Source organism: Aptenodytes forsteri, unplaced genomic scaffold (genome assembly GCF_000699145.1).
Source record: "Aptenodytes forsteri isolate BGI_AS27 unplaced genomic scaffold, ASM69914v1 Scaffold227, whole genome shotgun sequence".
Taxonomy (NCBI): Eukaryota; Metazoa; Chordata; class Aves; order Sphenisciformes; family Spheniscidae; genus Aptenodytes; species Aptenodytes forsteri.
In genome coordinates, this window is record NW_008795365.1 from 941,047 (window position 1) to 960,430 (window position 19,384).

At 37.8% G+C, this 19,384-nt stretch overlaps 2 protein-coding genes across 3 annotated transcripts in view; one reads left to right on the forward strand and one right to left on the reverse strand.

The window, feature by feature from the left end:
* Nucleotides 1–644: 644 nt before the first annotated feature.
* HELQ (helicase, POLQ-like) lies at nucleotides 645–18,846 on the reverse strand. Of its 2 annotated transcripts, none has more exons than XM_019472335.1 (18): nucleotides 18,694–18,846; nucleotides 17,561–18,299; nucleotides 17,041–17,219; nucleotides 16,287–16,487; nucleotides 15,161–15,233; nucleotides 14,054–14,151; nucleotides 13,370–13,468; nucleotides 12,530–12,675; nucleotides 11,398–11,637; nucleotides 10,364–10,505; nucleotides 9,927–10,031; nucleotides 8,959–9,178; nucleotides 8,004–8,161; nucleotides 7,005–7,103; nucleotides 6,555–6,728; nucleotides 5,786–5,899; nucleotides 3,475–3,609; nucleotides 645–843 (listed from the first exon to the last, which is right to left on the reverse strand). In XM_019472335.1, exons 1-18 carry the CDS (start codon nucleotides 18,844–18,846, stop codon nucleotides 757–759), a joined length of 3,162 nt encoding a protein of 1,053 aa, XP_019327880.1. In that variant the 3' UTR covers nucleotides 645–756. The 2 variants fall into 2 exon arrangements, with proteins under 2 accessions (XP_019327880.1, XP_009278508.1); XM_009280233.2 differs by having other exon boundaries at nucleotides 16,287–16,482; nucleotides 17,030–17,219.
* Nucleotides 18,847–19,216: 370 nt separating this feature from the next.
* Nucleotides 19,217–19,384, forward strand: part of MRPS18C (mitochondrial ribosomal protein S18C) — a 2,580-nt gene continuing 2,412 nt past the window's right edge. Inside the window, exon 1 of the mRNA XM_009280235.2 lies at nucleotides 19,217–19,293. Coding sequence (XP_009278510.1) covers nucleotides 19,233–19,293 — 61 coding nt within the window. The 5' untranslated portion in view covers nucleotides 19,217–19,232. The remainder of the gene's footprint in view (nucleotides 19,294–19,384) is intronic.

Consider the following 19,384-nt stretch of genomic DNA (forward strand, 5'->3'; position numbering starts at 1 on the left):
AGATATCTTTAAAAATCATAACTAGTGTGACTGACACATGCCCATGGAGTCTCAGAACTTGATATGGCTTCTCAAAAATCAGTTCTTCAGGCCTTCATCTTTATGAGTCTTCACATTTAAGCAAGAAATTTAAAACCATGAAAAAAAAGTAAACTTTGTTTGGAAGACTACTACACAAACATCCTGAAAGAATTCTCTTGGGGAATTGCCAGAGGCTGAATATGGATATTCACATCTTATAACAAGGCATCATTTACAATTTCTTACGCAACTCTGGGACAACTTCTTTGTTATGAATTGCAACTCTTTCTCTCCTTCCATTAGCTACACCTAGAGTACAGAGATTTCTGCAAGTAGGAATTTTGGAGTAGCTCAACTCAAGCACATGTGTCCTAAAGGGAATATCCAATGAAAAGGCATTATTTAAGTCAGCTATAAAAAAAAGCTCTAGGCAGAAGTACACACACCAGGCAGTTAGTCCAGTCCCCAAAGCACTGCCAGGGCTATGTCTAAAACCAGGAATGAATTAAGATCACATCTTTTGATTCGAGCCTATTGCTCAAGAGGTTCATAATCAAAACCTTCAAATGAAGTCAGCTTTCCAAGAAACATTCTGAACTCAGAACTCACACAAAACTGAGGTATACAAAAGACATTTAATATTTATCATAGTTACAGCAGCTTTACACAGGAAAGTTAAAAAATTTAAAAAATATCCCAATTTTCAGATTCATGATTTTTCTTCATGACAATTGGTCAGTAGGTCCCTGGGATATCTGCAGGCACCTTTAAGAGTTCTTCAACTTCTTCTTGTAAAGCCTCAGCTTTTTCACTCAGCAGCATCTATAATGGAAAAAAAAAAAATCAGAAAACAAACACAAGCATTACCTATAACTGTTAGGTTAAAACACCAATGCTTCTTTCCAAACTTGCATTTGGTCTGTAAAAAACTTCTGCTGCTGCTGCTCACAGGACAAATCAGAAACAAACACAAGCATTACCTATAACTGTTAGGTTAAAACACCAATGCTTCTTTCCAAACTTGCATTTGGTCTGTAAAAAACTTCTGCTGCTGCTGCTCACAGGACTGCAGTATCTTTGCCTCAAAGGACTAACATTTTCACAAGTACTACTACCAACATTTTTTTATTGTTTAGTGTATACCCATATGAAGAACACTTACACAAATTCATACAGTACACAGCTAGTTTTCTCAGTTCTGCCATCACATAATACACAAAATTTAACAGAACATAAACAGTTTTGTCTAGAACTGTTAACGAGCATTTTTAACCTTAAACATTTATTCTCCATGTTGGAATAAACATTTATTTTGCAGATGACAACAAGTTGGGCGGGAGTGTTGATCTGCTCGAGGGTAGGAAGGCTCTGCAGAGGGACCTGGACAGGCTGGATCGATGGGCCCAGGCCAACTGTATGAGGTTCAACAAGGCCAAGTGCCGGGTCCTGCACTTCGGCCACAACAACCCCATGCAGCGCTACAGGCTTGGGGAAGAGTGGCTGGAAAGCTGCCTGTCAAAACAAGAAGGCCGATGGCATCCTGGCCTGTATCAGAAATCGTGTGGCCAGCAGGAGTAGGGAAGTGATTGTGCCCCTGTCCTCGGCCCTGGTGAGGCCGCACCTCGAATACTGTGTTCAGTTTTGGGCCCCTCACTACAAGAAGGATGTTGAGGTGCTGGAGCGTGTCCAGAGAAGGGCAACGAGGCTGGTGAGGGGTCTGGAGAACAAGTCTTCTGAGGACTGGGGTTGTTTAGCCTGGAGAAAAGGAGGCTGAGGGGAGACCTCATCGCTCTCTACAACTACCTGTAAGGAGGTTGTAGCGAGGTGGGTGTCGGTCTCTTCTCCCAAGTAACAAGCGATAGGACGAGAGGAAATGGCCTCAAGTTGCACCAGGGGAGGTTTAGATTGGACATGAGGAAAAATGTCTTTACTGAAAGAGTGGTGAAACATTGGAACAGGCTGCCCAGGGAAGTGGTTGAGTCCCCATCCCTGGAAGTATTTAAAAGACGAGTAGATGAGGCGCTTAGGGACACGGTTTAGTGGACATGGTGGTGTTGGGTTGATGGTTGGACTCGATGATCTTAGAGGTCTTTTCCAACCTTAATGATTCTGTGATTTGTAAGTTGTGCCTGCCAAGTTGCCAATTTCTTGCTTTATAAAACAATTTCTTACTTCAGCATTTTACATCAGACATATAGGACCCCCGATATTAGCAACTGTTTAATCTACTGCCCTGAACTGTTTGTTGCTGGCAGTTGGAGTCTAACAGTCCCCCAGTAGCGTGTGTAGCATAACACGTGCAAGCACTCTTCTAACTTCGCAGTTAGAGAAAACTCCAACAGTTTAATATCTGAGCATGAGAGTAAGCTAGATTGCTGGATTTGGCACTGATATAGATGAGGAATCTGCATATATCCCTTTCTTTTGGCTCACACAGAAGCAAAAAAAGCAGTAAGGAGCCTAAAACAACATTAAATGGCCATGACCTTTTTTTAAGTGCATAAACCCCAAAGTTAGTACTTTTACTCTGTGAGAATATACAAACCAAGACTTTGTTATTGACTGCATCATTTTCACACCAACTACCCATTCATTTATTCTAGGCATTCCCTTACTTTACTGAAAGCTTGCTATTTTAGCAGAATCAAACATGAAGCCAATGCCATTACAACAGCAGATGATTAATGGAGATTGAGGAGAGAAAATACTACCACTTGATAAATAAAATACTTCCTGTATTTTTTGTTTAGGTACAACTCAATGTTTGTTACAGATCCTTTCCCTTGGATTATTTATGTGTGCCTAAGGCACTAAGTGTGCCTTAGAGGTAGATATTAAGTGAAGCCCCTTCTCATGATGCATATTCAGAATGGAAAACAATTAGAAAGGAAAGAATAACAGGGCATGACAAAAGCAACCTAAATAGGTGAGGTTAACCCTATACCTTGTTGGTTTCCATTTCTACAGTCCTGAAAATCCTGTTCTTTTATCACAACCACCACTAGAATTTCTGTAAGTCCTGAAGTATTGGCAGAATTGAGCATTTTCAGTTATGATGACTCAGCACAGAGACTGAGGTAGTAATTTAATTCCCACATTTCATCAGACAAGCTGTCAAACATTTTTGTCCTTTGCTTCCCCTCTGAAAAAGAGCACAACTTTCCACTATCCTGTATATAACAAATTGTTTTAAGAAAAGTTTAAGTTTGCCCATCATTCAGGAGCATGAAGGTCAGCAATTGCTCAATTCATTACGCTTAACCATCTTAGATAAATGATATTGTCAAGAAAATATTTCAATATATTCTTAATACAGATCAGTATTTGGGTCACAAATATCCACTAATGCCTTTACTAGTAAACTGAATCCTTCACTTTTAATGTCATTCAAACATCCACTTTTGACATACTGAAGTTCTGAAGGAGGTTTTTATAACTTTGTTTCTAACTTACCTTTGCAGATGAAACAATTTGTTTGGCTTGACGTCGTGACAAGTGCTCAATCATCTTGACCAGAGTTTCTGGATTTGCATTAGCCAAGTGTGCTAAAGTTTTGTATCCTGCATTATAAAGTTGTTTTGCTCGTGCCTGCAAGTCCAAAATTGTGTTAGATTATTAGAACAGGCAATAAGAATTACCATTAAGTGCCAATCGCTGCACCAACCTCAAACATTTCATCTTCGCATATCAATCCAATTCTCTTTCATTTATCTTTCTAAGAACATGAATACTCACTGAGAATCTTTACTCCCCCAAAATACAGCTTTACTGCTAAGATTTACCTCCCCATACAATCTCACCCAGTTCTTAGGAACCCATTCATCATTATTTTCTCTGAGCCTAGATGGTGCTGACTTTGCCATCCTCTTTTGTTATCGTGTTTTCTGCATTCACTGTCACTGACAGGAATGACTGTCTCACATTCTTTGGAGGTGTCTAAGTGATAGGAGGGCTGATTTTATCTGAATTTTTTTTTTTTTAACAGAATTTTCACAGAACAGAGCTTTCACAGAATTCCAGAAAAGACTACACTTCCCTGTTTCAAGCTTATAGATAATTTTTCCTTTAGTATCACAGTATCTTTCTTATTTCTCTAGTTTTGTGCAAAGTCATGGCTGTGAGCTCACATATACAGGAGAGATTCTCTGGAATTTGATTATCACCAGTGTAAGGGGGTGTGCATTACCTGCTTCTCAGCTTGGTTTGATCCTGTTGCTATGTAAGGTAGGTCAAGCAGTATTTGCTTAACAGAGGGTCTCCGGGCAAACATTTCTTTTGCAAAACAAATGCTGCTAGAACTTTACAAAGTTTAAATTAAAATGCATTTCTACACTAGTAATGCAGTAATTTAGTATACCCAAGGCTTTAGTATCCCAAGGTATGAAATAATACCCATTTGATGAAGAAGTGTTACACCTCCAAACATTTGGTCAATTACCTTTTGTTTTTTTCCCCTTGCCTCTTTTAAAGACAACAAGGAATAGAAAGACATTTATTTCATGGCATATGTGGGGTTTTTTTAGCATCCAACAGGTAACAACTTAGAATATATTATCTTCTTCCATGATAACTATGCATGTTCATTGATGTGAAGTAGGTATCATTAATTTCACCAAAAATAACCACTAATTGCCAGCAAATATTTTCTGTGCTCTGTTTGGCTGTTATATGCACAGTATGACTGATAACGCAGAATCTTTCCCCACTAATGACTTAAATCTCATGAAAAGGTTTTAGATTGCTCTTTGAAAACTGTGCAAGTAAATGTGCAGAAAATAATTTTCTCTTTCACTACAGTAACCTTAAGATTGATTTTATTATTTCCTCCACAGATATCTAAACAAATCATGTCTGTTCAAGATGACAGTCTACCTGCTACAAATATCAGCTGTCGGTAGAGTTTTAACTCCAGTGCAGAAGTACCTTGGTTATAGCAATAATTTTGAAGAGTCATCTTTAAAATACAACTTCAGCAGAATCATGCTGTCTAGGCTGTTTTTGCCCTTACAAAGAAATGCTCCCATATGGAGTGAGCCATGAAAAAAAAAGACTACTTACCTTTTGCATCCAATTCAGAAAATTTGACATATAAAAAAAACCCATTAGGCTCTAAGTCTTCCATCATTGTTTAGCTTCTCAGAATAAAACCTTACTGCCACTAAATTCAATGGTTTGCTGACGAACTGATTCTACAATAGGCTGAACAGGCAAGTTAGATCATTTTGCAAAGCGGTCCAGTGATTACTTAGAACCTTGCACTGAAGCCCAAAAAGATTTTCTACTTTAATAGGAGTCTTTGATTCAGAGACCGGTTAAGTTTCTTATTTAAAATACAGGCAGCACTGCAAGTGATTGTAAAAGCCTAAGTTCCCAATAGGACTTCACATATTTCTGTGAGGATCTTCTAACTTAACTAAATATGTAAATTCTTCTTGCTGTTTACTCCCATGAACTGAAGAATCTTTACCACAAAAGAAACCTGGACTCTGTTTTCCAACTGAGTATACAGCTAAATTATTGTCCAAATACAGCATTTTCACTGTTGCTGTGGTAGCAGCCAGAAGAAAAACATTATTGGCTCCAGCTCACATTTCCTCAACAGACCACTTTTCCCCCAACCTCCGGGACTGTTGTGGGATATCTGCGCTATGCCAAATTCTCAATGAAAAACTAGCTTGATCTTCCAGATACACTTGAAAGGCACAGTAACACTTAGCATACAAGTTTACATTGAAAAAAATCTCACAAAGCCAGGTTTACTAACCTCTAGAACCCCTGCTACCTCCATCAGAGGAATGAGTTCTGTCTTAACACAGTATGTCAACTGCTTGGTAAGTTCTGTCAGCAAGGCTTTATAAACCCAGAATTCTTCCAATTCCTGCAGAGACAAAGATCACTAAAAATCAGATCTTAAGTTCTGTATTTGGGGGGTATGACTCATAAGAGCTCTGCTATGGCAACAAGCATGTATTTGGCTTTTAGACAGGGGAAGCACCCATTATTTCTAGTTATTCTTTCAGCTAGTTGCAGAGTTGTATTCAGCACTCTTGAGCTGAACATCTCAAAGTTGGGGCAGTTCTGAAGGATAAGCAATGCATTATTTCAGTAGCGGAAAAAAACAAGATAACAAACCGAGTCAGCTGTTTTCCTGAGATGACATTCCACAACCAGATGGCCTTACTTCCAAGAGAAAGGTAAAACTGTCAATTATTTCACCAACAGTGCTGACACTGATCAATGCCCTGTACAGTTTGTATATTTTCACATTCTCAGTGCATAAAGCTTACTTTTAATATAAGACATATCACTGTACGAGCATGCTTTTCTGAACAGGTGTCATAGTTTAATTAACTCTATCCCAGCCAAAGCCAGGATAACAGGAAAAATAATTTTGAACAGGAAAGGTGAAAAAAACAGTTTTGCAGAGGAAAGGTGAAATACAACACCTATGTTCAGTTCTAACGTAAAAGAACAAAACTCCAGATTTTGCAAAACCAACCCCAAAGAATTTATTGGAATTCATTTAACACTACCTCACAGAAATGTAGAACACAGGAGGCAAATGAGGCAGCAGAATTAAGGAGATTTTGCACATATCCTCGGGACATATTAAATTTCTCTGAAACGCTCCATATATTGGTCTCTTTCAGTAGGGTATAAAGGACAAACGACAGGTAGAGCCTGTTCACCACAACACTGTCCACATTCTAGGAAGAAAGCAAGTTAGAATTCAGAGCCAATAGCACATTCAAGATATTCTGTTAGTGCTACAAGGAAATTCTTTTCATCCCTAACATCTAAAACATGTCTATTATACCCAAAGACATTAAACAACATTAAGAAAAACCAACCAATGAAGTTAAAAGAACCTTAATAAGTAGAACAGTAATAAAGAACACTAGCAGAAAAATAATCTAGAATTTGTAAATAATCAAATGAAATGACTAAATTGTCATCTTAGGTATGAAAAATCTCCAGCCTACCTTTCTGATGGCTTGACCAGGCGCCTTTTTTGTAATAAAGCTTTCAGGTACTCCCACAGCATCTGCTACTTTTTGCTCTGCTGCACTTAGCTGGTTGAACTAAAATAAGATTTTATGAAGAATTTTCAGATATTTAGTTCTCTTAATATTATAGAAAACACAAGTCTATTACTCAAAGTGAAACAATGTTTTTCAATATCTCTATATAGTACTTAGTCACTAGACTAGTACTATAGTCACTAGACAGTCAGATCTGCAGCTTCTTTGCCTACTTGTTTGAATTATCTGTAACTGTCCATCTCTGAATGCCACATTTTAACAAAATGAAATAGATTTTAGTGCTACCCCTAGTATACAGCACTTTACAGAAAAGGGAGTAGCTGAATTATGGGTGGATCTTACAGAGTGTGCAAGACTAGGATAAGGGCTGTGCTGCTAAGGCTGACATAAGCATAGTAGCCTGTAGGAAGGTATTGGTCACAGTGTAATAGTGGCAATCATCGCTGGAGTTAAGCATTAGACTCAGACAAAGACTAAGACTTAACATTCTCTAGTGGATTTTGCTCCCTAAACTACAGATTAAATCAGAAGGTAAATATGGCTCTTCATTAATTTAATAGTGGTTTTCTTGCAAGACTACAATGATGTGGTTACATATAACTAGTTTATAGGAAAGTCTTGTTTAAGATTAACCAGACTCTGGTGATGGCAAGGCTAGCACCAACATTAGAGTCAGGACTTGGAATACTGGCAACTCAAGAGATGTGTTTCATGCCACCGTTTCCCCCAAACAGGGTCAAATATTACAGATGCAAAAGAGAACTTAGGTTTTTATGCAATACAGGAAAGCACTTCTGCCATGTGACTGAAAATAAAATAGCATATCAACTTTTCATCAAATTGCTACCCCACTTTCTACATTTCCTACGTGTATAAACTTAAAATTTAATAAGCAGGATTATTATATGCCCCAATGCATGTTTGCTAGTAAATTCTCACCAGTCTCAAGTATATCATCCAATCTGGGCTACAGTTAGAAGTCATATCATATGGAGTTGCCAGATATAGAAGATGAAGATTGCTTTCAAGAATCAGCCCTTCCAAACCTTTCTTCAATTCTCTGTAAAGAAGACTGCAGTATGCCAAGTCTATAGACCCTATAATAAGCACACACAATGTATTGCAATTTTAAACAGGCATACAGAGTTAAGTGTAATTGATTTTAACATAGTCAGTATTTCCTTCATCTTCCACAAAAGCTTGTTACATCATCTGAATTGAAGAGAAATAACAGTAACCTGAATAACTGCTCTAACCTAACATGAGCAGTGAAACAGAACCGAGGAAAGGCAGTCACCTATTTCCATGTATGTCCGTTCTGTGTGTGGTTTTGGGAGTGTTTGTGAATTGCCTTGGCTTTAGTGAAATCCTGGAACAATCTTGTAGACTGAAGGAATCTTTCAGAGATTCATCCTATTCCAATTGCGTTCCATACCCTGTATCTTTATGCTATGACAGGAAAACAGAACTTCCTGATATACTCTCTGCTTTATTACAATTGGTCTACACGTCACATGCTGCCTTTCCCTCCTTAAGCTTCCCTCTATGTCAAGAAATCCCCCTGTTCACAATACCTGTTCATAACAATGAATTATAAAATCAGGTCGTGAGCCATTTTGATTACAATCACTAAATCAAATCTTTAAATCATTTTTTGGGGATACAGTTCTGGTTTTACTCCCATCGTGACCAATGTTATTACACGTCATTCCCATCATGTTCAGTCATGCACTACTTGTTCATTCCCATTTTCAGTCCAGCACATCATATAGTAATCAAAACTGACTCTCAACTTATTTTTCATTGCAGATGGGAAAACATATCAAATTGAGATAAGGCTCAGATGAAAGGGTTTGTTGAAATAAAGGTTATAATAAAAATAAAAAAGTCTTACCTTTATATGTAGCTTTACCCAACAGCGTGATTGTTAGTGTACATTTGGAATTGTGGTCCTTCTCAGATATTCTTCCTTTTAGGAGTCCTTTTTCTATTAGATTTTCTAGCCCATCTTTAATTATCTCTGAGAGGCTCTTCTCTTTAGACAGCAGCTGCTGCTGAACACCCAGCAAAGTACTGCACATAAAATTGTCGACTTCCTCATGGGTAACTGCTATCTGCATCAGTTTTGCAAGTGATTAGCATGCTTAAAGGTGTCATAACACATTTCATAAGCTATATGAAAAAATTTACTGACTAGAGAAGCAATTTGATATCCTGTTAATGTGATTCTACAGAAATACATGACAACAGATAGAATGATAGACAGTCTATGATGGAACTGACAGGACTGCTCACCATCTGTTCTATTATTCTAGCTACTGCATCATGTTAATTTGTTTCCACTGTTTCTATTTTTATTTTGAATCAAGTATCAAAATTGAAATATTATTACTACTATGAAAAAATCTGACTAGAGAAGCAATTTGATATCCTGTTAATGTGATTCTACAGAAATACATGACAACAGATAGAATGATAGACAGTCTATGATGGAACTGACAGGACTGCTCACCATCTGTTCTATTATTCTAGCTACTGCATCATGTTAATTTGTTTCCACTGTTTCTATTTTTATTTTGAATCAAGTATCAAAATTGAAATATTATTACTACTGTAATGTATCATAAGGTGGATATAATTGACTTTTACAGATAAGGAAATTGTCATGTTACATGATTACTTGATAACTGAGTTAAATAAAAAGACTAATCAAATCTTTGTCCTTCTTATCTGATTAGAAGCTGTTCTGAACTTGTGAGCCAATCTGTTTAAAAAGTCTGTTTTTTCTATAGAATCAACGGATAAGATTTTCTTTGCATTCCCAAGCACTTAAGTTACTCACAGAGAAGAGTTAACTGATACCTTAAGTCCGACCAAAGATAACAACAGGCTCTGCATTCCCTTGGTCAACTCTAGCAGAAGATTGCTGTAACAATTCTCCAAAGGACTGTTAATTAAATCCTGAACCTAAAAAGAGTGAGAAATGTGTTAGTTCAGCGAAAATATTTATACATTAGTTTTACACTTTTAAAAATACTGATACACATGATTCAGCTTATAAAGAAAATAAGTGTAGACATTTGAAGTTTACAGTTCACGTCTGAAAACAAACCACAAAGGTTTTAGGTATTATAATTATAGGTATTTTCTATATATATAATTATAGGTATTACTACGTAAGTCAAATACTTGCAATGTTAAGTAGTGAACAAAAATTAAGCTAGGCAGCTCAGCTCCTCCTGTTTACCCCACCAACTAAATCCAACAATTTAAATTACCAACAGCTTTGTAAAAATTACCAAGTGTTTGTCTTTTTCTTGCACTATGAGAATACTTTCTCCAGCACTGTCAATACCAGCTCGACCAGCTCTGCCAATCATTTGTTTATACTGGTTCTTCTTCAGGAATTCATTAGCAACATAAGGAGCTCTGAGAATAACCCTGTAAAGAAGTCTTTAGTAAGTTATGCTTTATATTAAAATTACTAAAGCAGCAATAAAATTTTACAAATGCACTCTTTATATATGCCCCGGCTTAGTAACTAATAAAAATCAAATGCTGATTGAACAGATGTGTAAATCAACCAGGAAAACATTTAACAATTTAAGGTTTATTGAATGATAAGCCATGTTTATTATGTTTGCAGAACCTTTGGAACTAGTCTTTACATTTACCCAAAGGCCTGAGTTTAAGAGTGAAAAGTCACTGAGATATAAAACAAACCCTACTAAAAAACATAAGCAACACTGACCATACATCAGTTATGCTAGAAAGACAACAATTGTCTGTATGAATTTTTTTTTCTCCCCTCAGATGCGGTATTCCAACATATATGCACACAAAACTGGATTCTTAGCAAACAGTTTTTGGTCATACAGAGTACAGCAGCCATATCATCAGCACTTGTATAAGAAGAGAACACATTTTTGTGTTAAAACATATTCAAACTGTATGTCCTTAGAAAAGATTTATTTTACAATTTAAACACTGTTCTTAGGACAATATCTAAGGAAACCACCATGAATTCCTTATTCTTCTGGATAACATTACTAAAATACTGAAGCATTTCCTCAATTTATTAAAATTTCTTTAATCCATTTAGGTAAGTGCTCTTCAGCTATGCATTCTGAGGGACTTGCTACTGATTCACATTTCCTACATAAAAACTTTGCAGTCTTGTGTCCTGAGTTGAACACAAAATCCCTTACGCTTCCAATTTGCTAGTAAAAGCAGAAACATACTTTAAATAGCACCGATACTTCCAACTTATTAAAGCAATTTTTTTTACAAAGCAAAAATCAATGCAACAATAAAATATGTTTCAGTTACTAACCTTCTAGCTGGCAGGTTGACTCCAGCAGCTAAAGTAGCTGTGCAAGCAAGTAGACACAGGACACCTGCAGAATATGCTTCCTCTATACTTTTTCTTTCATCATTTGTAAGGCCGCTATGGTGATAGGCAATACCAAAAGGGATTGTTTGCTTCAGAACAGGACAGACACTTCCATTTCCAATATTCTTTAGATTCTTGATGAGATCTTGTTTCTCTTTCTCTCTGTGAGCTCTAAATTCTCTTGGAGGAGGAAAAGCATTTCTTTAGACTTTGATCAATCATTAACTACTTAAAAAAATCAAGAGACATGCTTACTGTCTATTTCTGTTTATTATCCATTCCTCTAACATCTAGGTTGAAGAAATAGTTATTTCCAGTAACTTTAAAATAGCAATACACAGGAGACTGATTAAGTTGCAATAGAGCTCTTTTCTTGTTTCTAAGCACAGGTACAGAAGGGACCAAACACTGACTGGGTGTGAGTATCGAGTGCACTGAAGAAAGGAAATAGGGACAGTATTAGCTCGTAGTGAAGATTATAGGTACATCAAAAATGGTTTCAATTTTGATAGCAAGGGAGAGGTTTTGTTTTTTTAATATAATTTCTTCCTACATAAAATCTAACTTTGCTAGACCATTATGAGTTGATCAAATCACATTTAAATGAAACCAAACATAAGTCTTTCTTTTCTATATTAACAAAGCCTGTTTAGATTTTACAACTTACATTCACAAAGTAGGTACAGAACACAGATACTCAATCAACTAGTAACATACATGACCAAATACCGGGCTATAGAGAGAATGTTTGTTTTCTAAGCTTGCAGAGACCAGTGCCAAAGGGACACAGCATTATATTAATTTAGTATGCTTTTCCTTTTTTATTATTTGTCCTCTAATAACCATTTTTTCAAATAGTTTGTTTAAAAAATAAGATTTTTTTTTTTGGTAAAACATTTGTTTCATGAGCCTTGAACAGTTTGCTATCATTTATGCAGTTAACTTTACATGATTCCGTATTCAAAATATTTACTTCTGATCACCAGGAAAAGTCACTTGCAAACTAGAAGATAAATCCTAAATTCTGACCAATTATTCCATATATAATTAAAAAATCACGACAGAAACTTACTTCTTGAGGTACTTGCACACCATTGAAGCCACATTTTCACAGTTCCTTTTAGTAGGACAAAAGATTAGGCAGGAATATTTAGGAATAACTTCAGTAACCAGTGCAATGATGTGGTCAGGATCTGCTTTCTCCAGATTACTAGAATACTATCATAAACACAGATTGACAAACATTTAAACTTAGAAATTAAGTCATAAACTAAGTATTCAATGCTTGTTCTCAACCTTCGCTAGAATACTCCCATTTGCTTTAACATGACAAAATTGAAAAAAATTGTAGGATAAGCTTTTCTCGCAATCCTCACTTGAAAAAGTTTATTAACACATCTAGCTTGAACTGAGGGATACATGGATGTAAGAATCAATTTCTTTCAGTGACACCATAGTGATGTTACTTGTGCTACTGGCAGTCTACCATAACACACATTTTTCTTTTTAAAGATTGAAATGAATCCCTACAAGGCAGTAATAAGCCGACAAAAACTAAAAAAAAAAAGTCTTCTTTCAGTATCATTTAAGAATGATCAACTGTTGAGAAAATCTACCCAAACACGTAAAGCATTGGGCATCTGGAAAACTCAAACCCATTGCTCTTCACATGTCAAAATACTGAAGAAACCTCTACCTTAAAGAGCAGTAAAGAAGTGAAAATCAAGTTAAACGTTCAGTATTTTAAAGGCCCTTTTCCTCTCCAAAGCCTACCATTTTCTTTCTTATAGGTATTACAAATGAACTATAATGTTTAAGTAATTTATTTGGTAAAAGCTCTGTAAGCAAATCAGTGTAAAATAATAAATTTCATAACTGTAGTTCAAAGAAACTATAAACACTTTGGTTTTACCTTGAAATTAAGACAACGTGAAAAAGTAAAGCCATTTTCTGTTTTGCTGTCAACTGCGTAAATGGTGTCTCGTATCTTTATGTATTCCTTTAATTCTACCTAGGGAGATATAAGCCATAAACAGAAACTTTAGTTAAACTACCAAGTCTTCTCTGAAGATTAAGCTATTATTGATGTACAGCTAATGTTTTTTCTAAGCATCATATACATACATACTTGCATGCACACAAGCACACACTCCACACCGTGAAGGATTTTTTCATAAGTTAATTGTTTTTATTATCTGCCTTGAGAAAGTGTCTAATAACGAAGAGTATGACAAATGTTGTATCCCCTGAACTATTCATAAACCATTGTCATGACAGCATGCAAGCACCAGTAGTACAGATTCTAGTTATATCAAATGAACTGTACTGATTTATCACAGTAAGTGTAATTTAGAAATTGGTTTAGTTAAAAAGACATAAATGGCTTAACACAACAATATAAAGGTACTTGCATTTGTGCATTTACAAGTGCATAGTGCTATTTATTGTATTGGTACAACCGCAAGAAGTAGCAGGCATTATATTACATTACACCGTGAAATTAAGCACAAAAGCTGTGATACGATCCTAAACAGATTTGCTATAATTTTAAAGCCAAATATCTTCTTTACTAGTTTATGGTATCTTGTATACAGACCGGTCTAAAATTATTAGTATAGTACTCCGCTTGCAGGAACTTCTGCAGGTCTGCAACGTTATTTAAAGTTGCACTCATGCCAATGATTTGCGTGTTTTCTGTAAAACAGAAGTTGAGATTAATTTATTGCCATGTTCACAATTTTTAACACTTCTGCTCAGTATTTAATTCATAAGCCTGCTTCTTCATCATTAGTCTTTTCAAATGCTAAAGTAGCAGGTTTGAAGGGTGTGCTGGTTTTGGCTGGGGTAGAGTTAATTTTCTTCACAGTAGCTAGTATGGGGCTATATTTTGGATTCGTGCTGGAAACTGTGTTGATAATACAGGGATGTTTCAGTTATTGCTGAGCAGTGCTTAGACAAAGTCAGGGCCTTTTCTGCCTCTCACCCCACCCCACCAGCGAGTAGGCAGGGGGTACACAAGAAGTTGGGAGGGGACACAGCCAGGACAGCTAGCCCCAACTGACCAAAGGGATATTCCACACCATATGACGTCATGCTCAGCAATAAAAGCTGGGGGAAGAAGGAAAAGGGGGACTTTCGGAGTGATGGCATTTGTCTTTCCAAGTAGCCGTTACGCGTGATGGAGCCCTGCTTTCCTGGGGATGGCTGAACACCTGCCTGCCTTGAACTGTCTCTATATCAATCCATAAGTCTTTTCACCTTCCTTCTATTTTCTCCTTGTCCCACAGGAGAGGGGAGTGAGTAAGCAGCTGTGTGGTGCTTAGTTGCCAGCTGTGGTTAAACCACAACAAAGGGGAATATAGCTAAGAAATATTACCTGAGACGTAAACATAAAAAAGGAATCCTTCTCTATAGAAGCAGTTAATTGGAATGGCTAAGGGGCTCCTATGAAGAAATGGAAGACATTTGACAATACTCAGGATTTCTCAGAGAAATATCAAAAAAGCTTCAAAAACACCGAGCCCATCATTACAGGGTCAACTGACTAACACTTAAATGAGTAAAATCTGTTACTGCATGGAGTCATGTCATGTTTTTCAAAAGTGGCCAGAACACCACAAATCCAGAAAGCAAAAGTATGACTTTTCTCTAGAGATGCCATCGCTACAATATTTTAACACCATTAACTGCAGCCATGACTTACTACTAGTGTAAAGAATTTTCGCAAGAGTAATTTCCAGTGTTGCTCCACGACTTCCCTCACCAAGCATATGCAACTGTGCACAGAAGGGAAAAAAAAAAAGCAAGAATATTACTGAGTTAAGAGTATTTCTACAAAAAAACAAGTTATGTAGTCCTAAACAAATATTATAGGAATGTCCTTGTTGGACTTCCTCATGATATCCCTCTGGTAAATTTTGATTGCTAAGCTCCTTCCAGAAGTATAGCTTCACTGAAACATTTAAGAATCACGGAAAAACAGACCCAAGAGCAAAAGTAGATAACAAGATTTACCTTCCATTTAACTAGACCATAACCAACACAGTTAACTCCTGACAGTAAACAGTCAGTGTGGCGATCTTTATATTCACCAGCCTAAAGCAATTGTAAACAAATCATCTTTTAAGCAACACCTACAGTGGAAGTTAATATAAAAAAAATTTCTAGCGGCCAGCTACTTCCAGAAAAAGTAGAAGTTAATTCTTAAGCTGCCTTCTGTTTAGAAGCTACTGTGTTAAAGTAAGGTCAGTCAGCCTGAAGCATTCCATGAATAAAACATCCCTGCTAGATGTTATACATGTGATTCAACCCCACAATAACCCTTAGTAGCACAACCCAGCCACACCATTAAAAAGCAGAATGAGGGGCAATTGTCACAGTCAAATGTTACTTGGTATTTTTCTTTTTTTAATGTTTCATTTAGTCATTAACACCAAAGTCTCATGGTTTCACATTTAGGAGTTCAGTTCCAGGATTCATAAAATACATTCAATATGATTAAAATTATTTATGTTTTTTCTAATCCATTAGAGATGTCTAATTGACAAGTAGTTATTAAGTAATTCACCATCAACCACTAAACACAGTAGATCTCTCAATATAGAATCTATTGTCCTGATATGGCAACAAATGCTTCAGTTAAAGAAAAATAACTTTCAATATTACAGAATTATGTACCAATGCAGAAAAAACTTAGTTAAGTAGTAATAATTTCATGATAAACACTCAAAGCAAAACCAAGTAATCAAAAACCTGCTCTTTGCTAATAATTGTGTATTATAAATATAAAAAATTGCATATTATAAATCTGAGTAAATCTTGTAGCATACCTCATCTACTACAATCAGACCGAGGTCATCAATTCTTTCTGTTTCAATTAAGGAATTCACTAGAGCATGTCCTTTTTCTATAGTAGCAATATAAAGGGACTTTTTTATTCTCCTCTTGATTGGTGGAAATCTTCCTTTACTTCCTGCGTATTCTTCAACCAGGAAACCCAATTCTATCCCAAAACTCGATAAACCCCTAACCTGTAAAAATGATCAATTAGAGAACAAACTCATGCTTATTTTGGATTTCAGAGCTGCCTCCAGAAGTCAGCATGCATATAACCAACCCACACCACAATCAACTGTTTGAATTAGTGAAAACATATTAGCTATGACTACCTTTTCCAATTGCAAAGCTGAAGTGTTTACAAATATTTTCAAGCTTGGGTTACATCTGTTCTCTAAAATTAACTTTTCCTTTATATAAAAAAAGTTAGTTTTTATTTCAAGACCATTCCTTTAGCAAGTTGGGCAGTACAGCTCTAAGACTGCAGAACTATACATAACATTGCAAAAAGCTATTATTTCAAAATTCAGCACACTTCACTTTGTAACTCAGCATCTTCATCTCATAATTTAAGTCTGTTTTATTACGAAATTACTGACCATCAGAGCAGCATTTAGGAGAGAAGTCACTCACCTCCCACTGTATATTTATGAAAAGCATGGAGTTTGCTAACATTAGTGTTAAAACCAGCCAAGTAACAAGGCATATCAGAAGAGATAAGCAGTATCAGAAACACTGTATCCAGACCTTTTCTTGGACAATGGCAACATATGGCAGGATCATCAGAACATCTTTCTGCCTGCAGAGTAATTCTCGGAGAATTATTATTTCAGCTACTAGTGTTTTTCCACCACTGGTTGGCAATGAGTATATTAAATTCTTTCTTTGCTGTAGAGATTCTAACATTAAGCAATCATGCTGCCATTCTGTGAAATGAAAAAAGAATTATTAGCAACTCACAGGGGCATGTTAGTCAATATCAAAATGCCTATGTGTCATATAGAACACTTTAGGCCTGGTGTTTGAGAGTTTTTCTTCAATAAACCACTAAAAGCTTTCAGTGATCGAGCCTTCCTAAGTATTCTATAAGCTATATCAACTTTTCCTACCCATCTAAAAAACAAAATAACCACTTAATAAAACAAAACAACCACTTTCCAACATGGTTTACATTAAATATTACCTTAAATATTTTCGCAGTGTAATGGGTACAACAGGCAACAGTTCACTAGCATTTTTTTTTTCAACAAACCATTAGTTACATTACCATAAAGCGTTTCAATCCCTCGAAATTGTCTGAAGAGATCTTTAACTTTGCTAGGTAATCCATAAAAAGGGCCTATATCAACAGAAGAAGATTCAATAGTTTTCCTAGCAACACAAATCTCTTCAGATAAAACGGCTTCTTTAAGCTGCTTGGTCTTAGAGACCTGCAGAGTCTGGACTTTGGCATTTCCAGTCATAGCACTTTTCAGATGATCTTTAAGACTCTCAGTTTTAAATAAATCACACTTAGAGTCTGAGGAGAAGTCAGTAGGTCTGTTCCCATGTTCAGCATAAGGACAAAAAGATGATGGACTCCTGATTTTGTCCGAGGAAGAATTCACACATTTATTCGTCCTTTCTGAGACTGGAGATATTCTAGAACCAGCAGAAAGTTCATCCATTTTCTCAAAATACAAAAGTTGTGATGATGGCAAGTCATCTAAAATAGAGTCAGTTGGTTCTTGATTGCTATCCACCGGGTCATTTTCATTCATTTGGAAAGCATCCTCTTTGTCAGCTTTAAGGACAAGCATATTTTCTGAAGTAGAAAAATTATCTTGTTTTTTCTGGTGAATTCCTGACTGAAGATTCCCAAGTATGATTTCTCCAGCTGCTTTAATGTCGATATTTTTATCCTGCAGGTATTTGTGCTCTATATCATCAATTTGAGCTAGCAAAGAATCATTTCCATAAAAGCTGTCATAGTCGCCAAACATATCTTCTTCACTATCATTACTGCACTGTAAAAACATGAGTATTAATACTCCAAAGTAACACCAAAGAAGGCAGCATAACTTGTACAGCACACACATCAGACGCAAGTCATTTAAGTCTTCCCCAACTTAACAAGTAAGTTAAGTGTTGTTCTGATGTTGCTTGTGAGGAAAGCCTAGCTTGACTTCTAAAGGAATGCATGCTTTAACCTACAAGTAGACACGATGTCTGCATAGCTACTTGGTAGCGATGGATTTTTTTTGAACTTAAAGCCAAAACGCGTCCCCTCTCATACAAAGCAAGGACCTCCCCGACCAACGTCACGACGGCTGGGTCTGGGCCAAGCCACCCTCCCAGACGGAGTCCCCCCGCCTCGACACCTAGCCCTAGGAGCCCGCCCGCATCCCGCCATCCCCGTACCGGGGTCTCCGCCGGGGGCCCCTCGCCACCGGAGCTCGGTCTCTTGCGAGCCACCGGCGAGCAGACGGCGCTAGGCTGCACCGGGGCCCGGCTCCGCTTGCGGGCAGAGCCGGGGCGGCTCTTCCTCCGCACCGCGAGACTGGGCTCGGCCATCACCGCCGCCCGTGGAGCCCGGGGGTGGTATCAGCCTCCACTGTGAGACCGGGGCTGCGAGGAAGCGATGCGGAGACCGTCACGGTCGCGGCCGGGCACGGCCGAACCGCCGGAGGAAGACGGGACCGCCACACGGAGAGCGGAGACGCGCCGGCGGCTTCCCCCGACCCAAACGCCCCGCGCTTCCGTCAACAGGCTATTGAAATAAAGGGACCGCGACTAGGCAGCGGCTAATCGCCTGCCTCAGGTAGAGCAGGCCGCGACCCCATTGGCCAGCGGATCGCATTTGTGCAGGCGGCAGGGTCAGGCAGCCAGCTATGGTCGGAAGGCAATAGCGCACAGACGGAAATGGCGTTGCTTGTGGGCGGTGCGCTGTAGAGGGTGGTATGGCGGCAGTGATGGCGGCAGCGGCGGCTGTGAGGCGGGCCTGGTGGAGGCTGGTGCCCGGTGCGTTGCTTCTGCCTTGTCTTTTCCCCCCTCTCGACCGGCGTGGCCGTGTCCGGGCTGTTCGCGTGGCCGGCCCCCCCCCCCGCGCCGC

Excerpts from the sequence above, each read along its gene's own strand:
- HELQ (XM_009280233.2), bottom strand. The coding sequence starts at position 18,846 with ATGGCCGAGCCCAGTCTCGCGGTGCGGAGGAAGAGCCGCCCCGGCTCT. Across the intron at positions 8,162-8,958 it reads GGGTAAAGCTACATATAAAG|GGTCTATAGACTTGGCATAC; the intron begins GTAAGACTTTTT and ends TGCTTATTATAG. Across the intron at positions 5,900-6,554 it reads GTGTTCTACATTTCTGTGAG|GAATTGGAAGAATTCTGGGT; the intron begins GTAGTGTTAAAT and ends TTGTCTCTGCAG.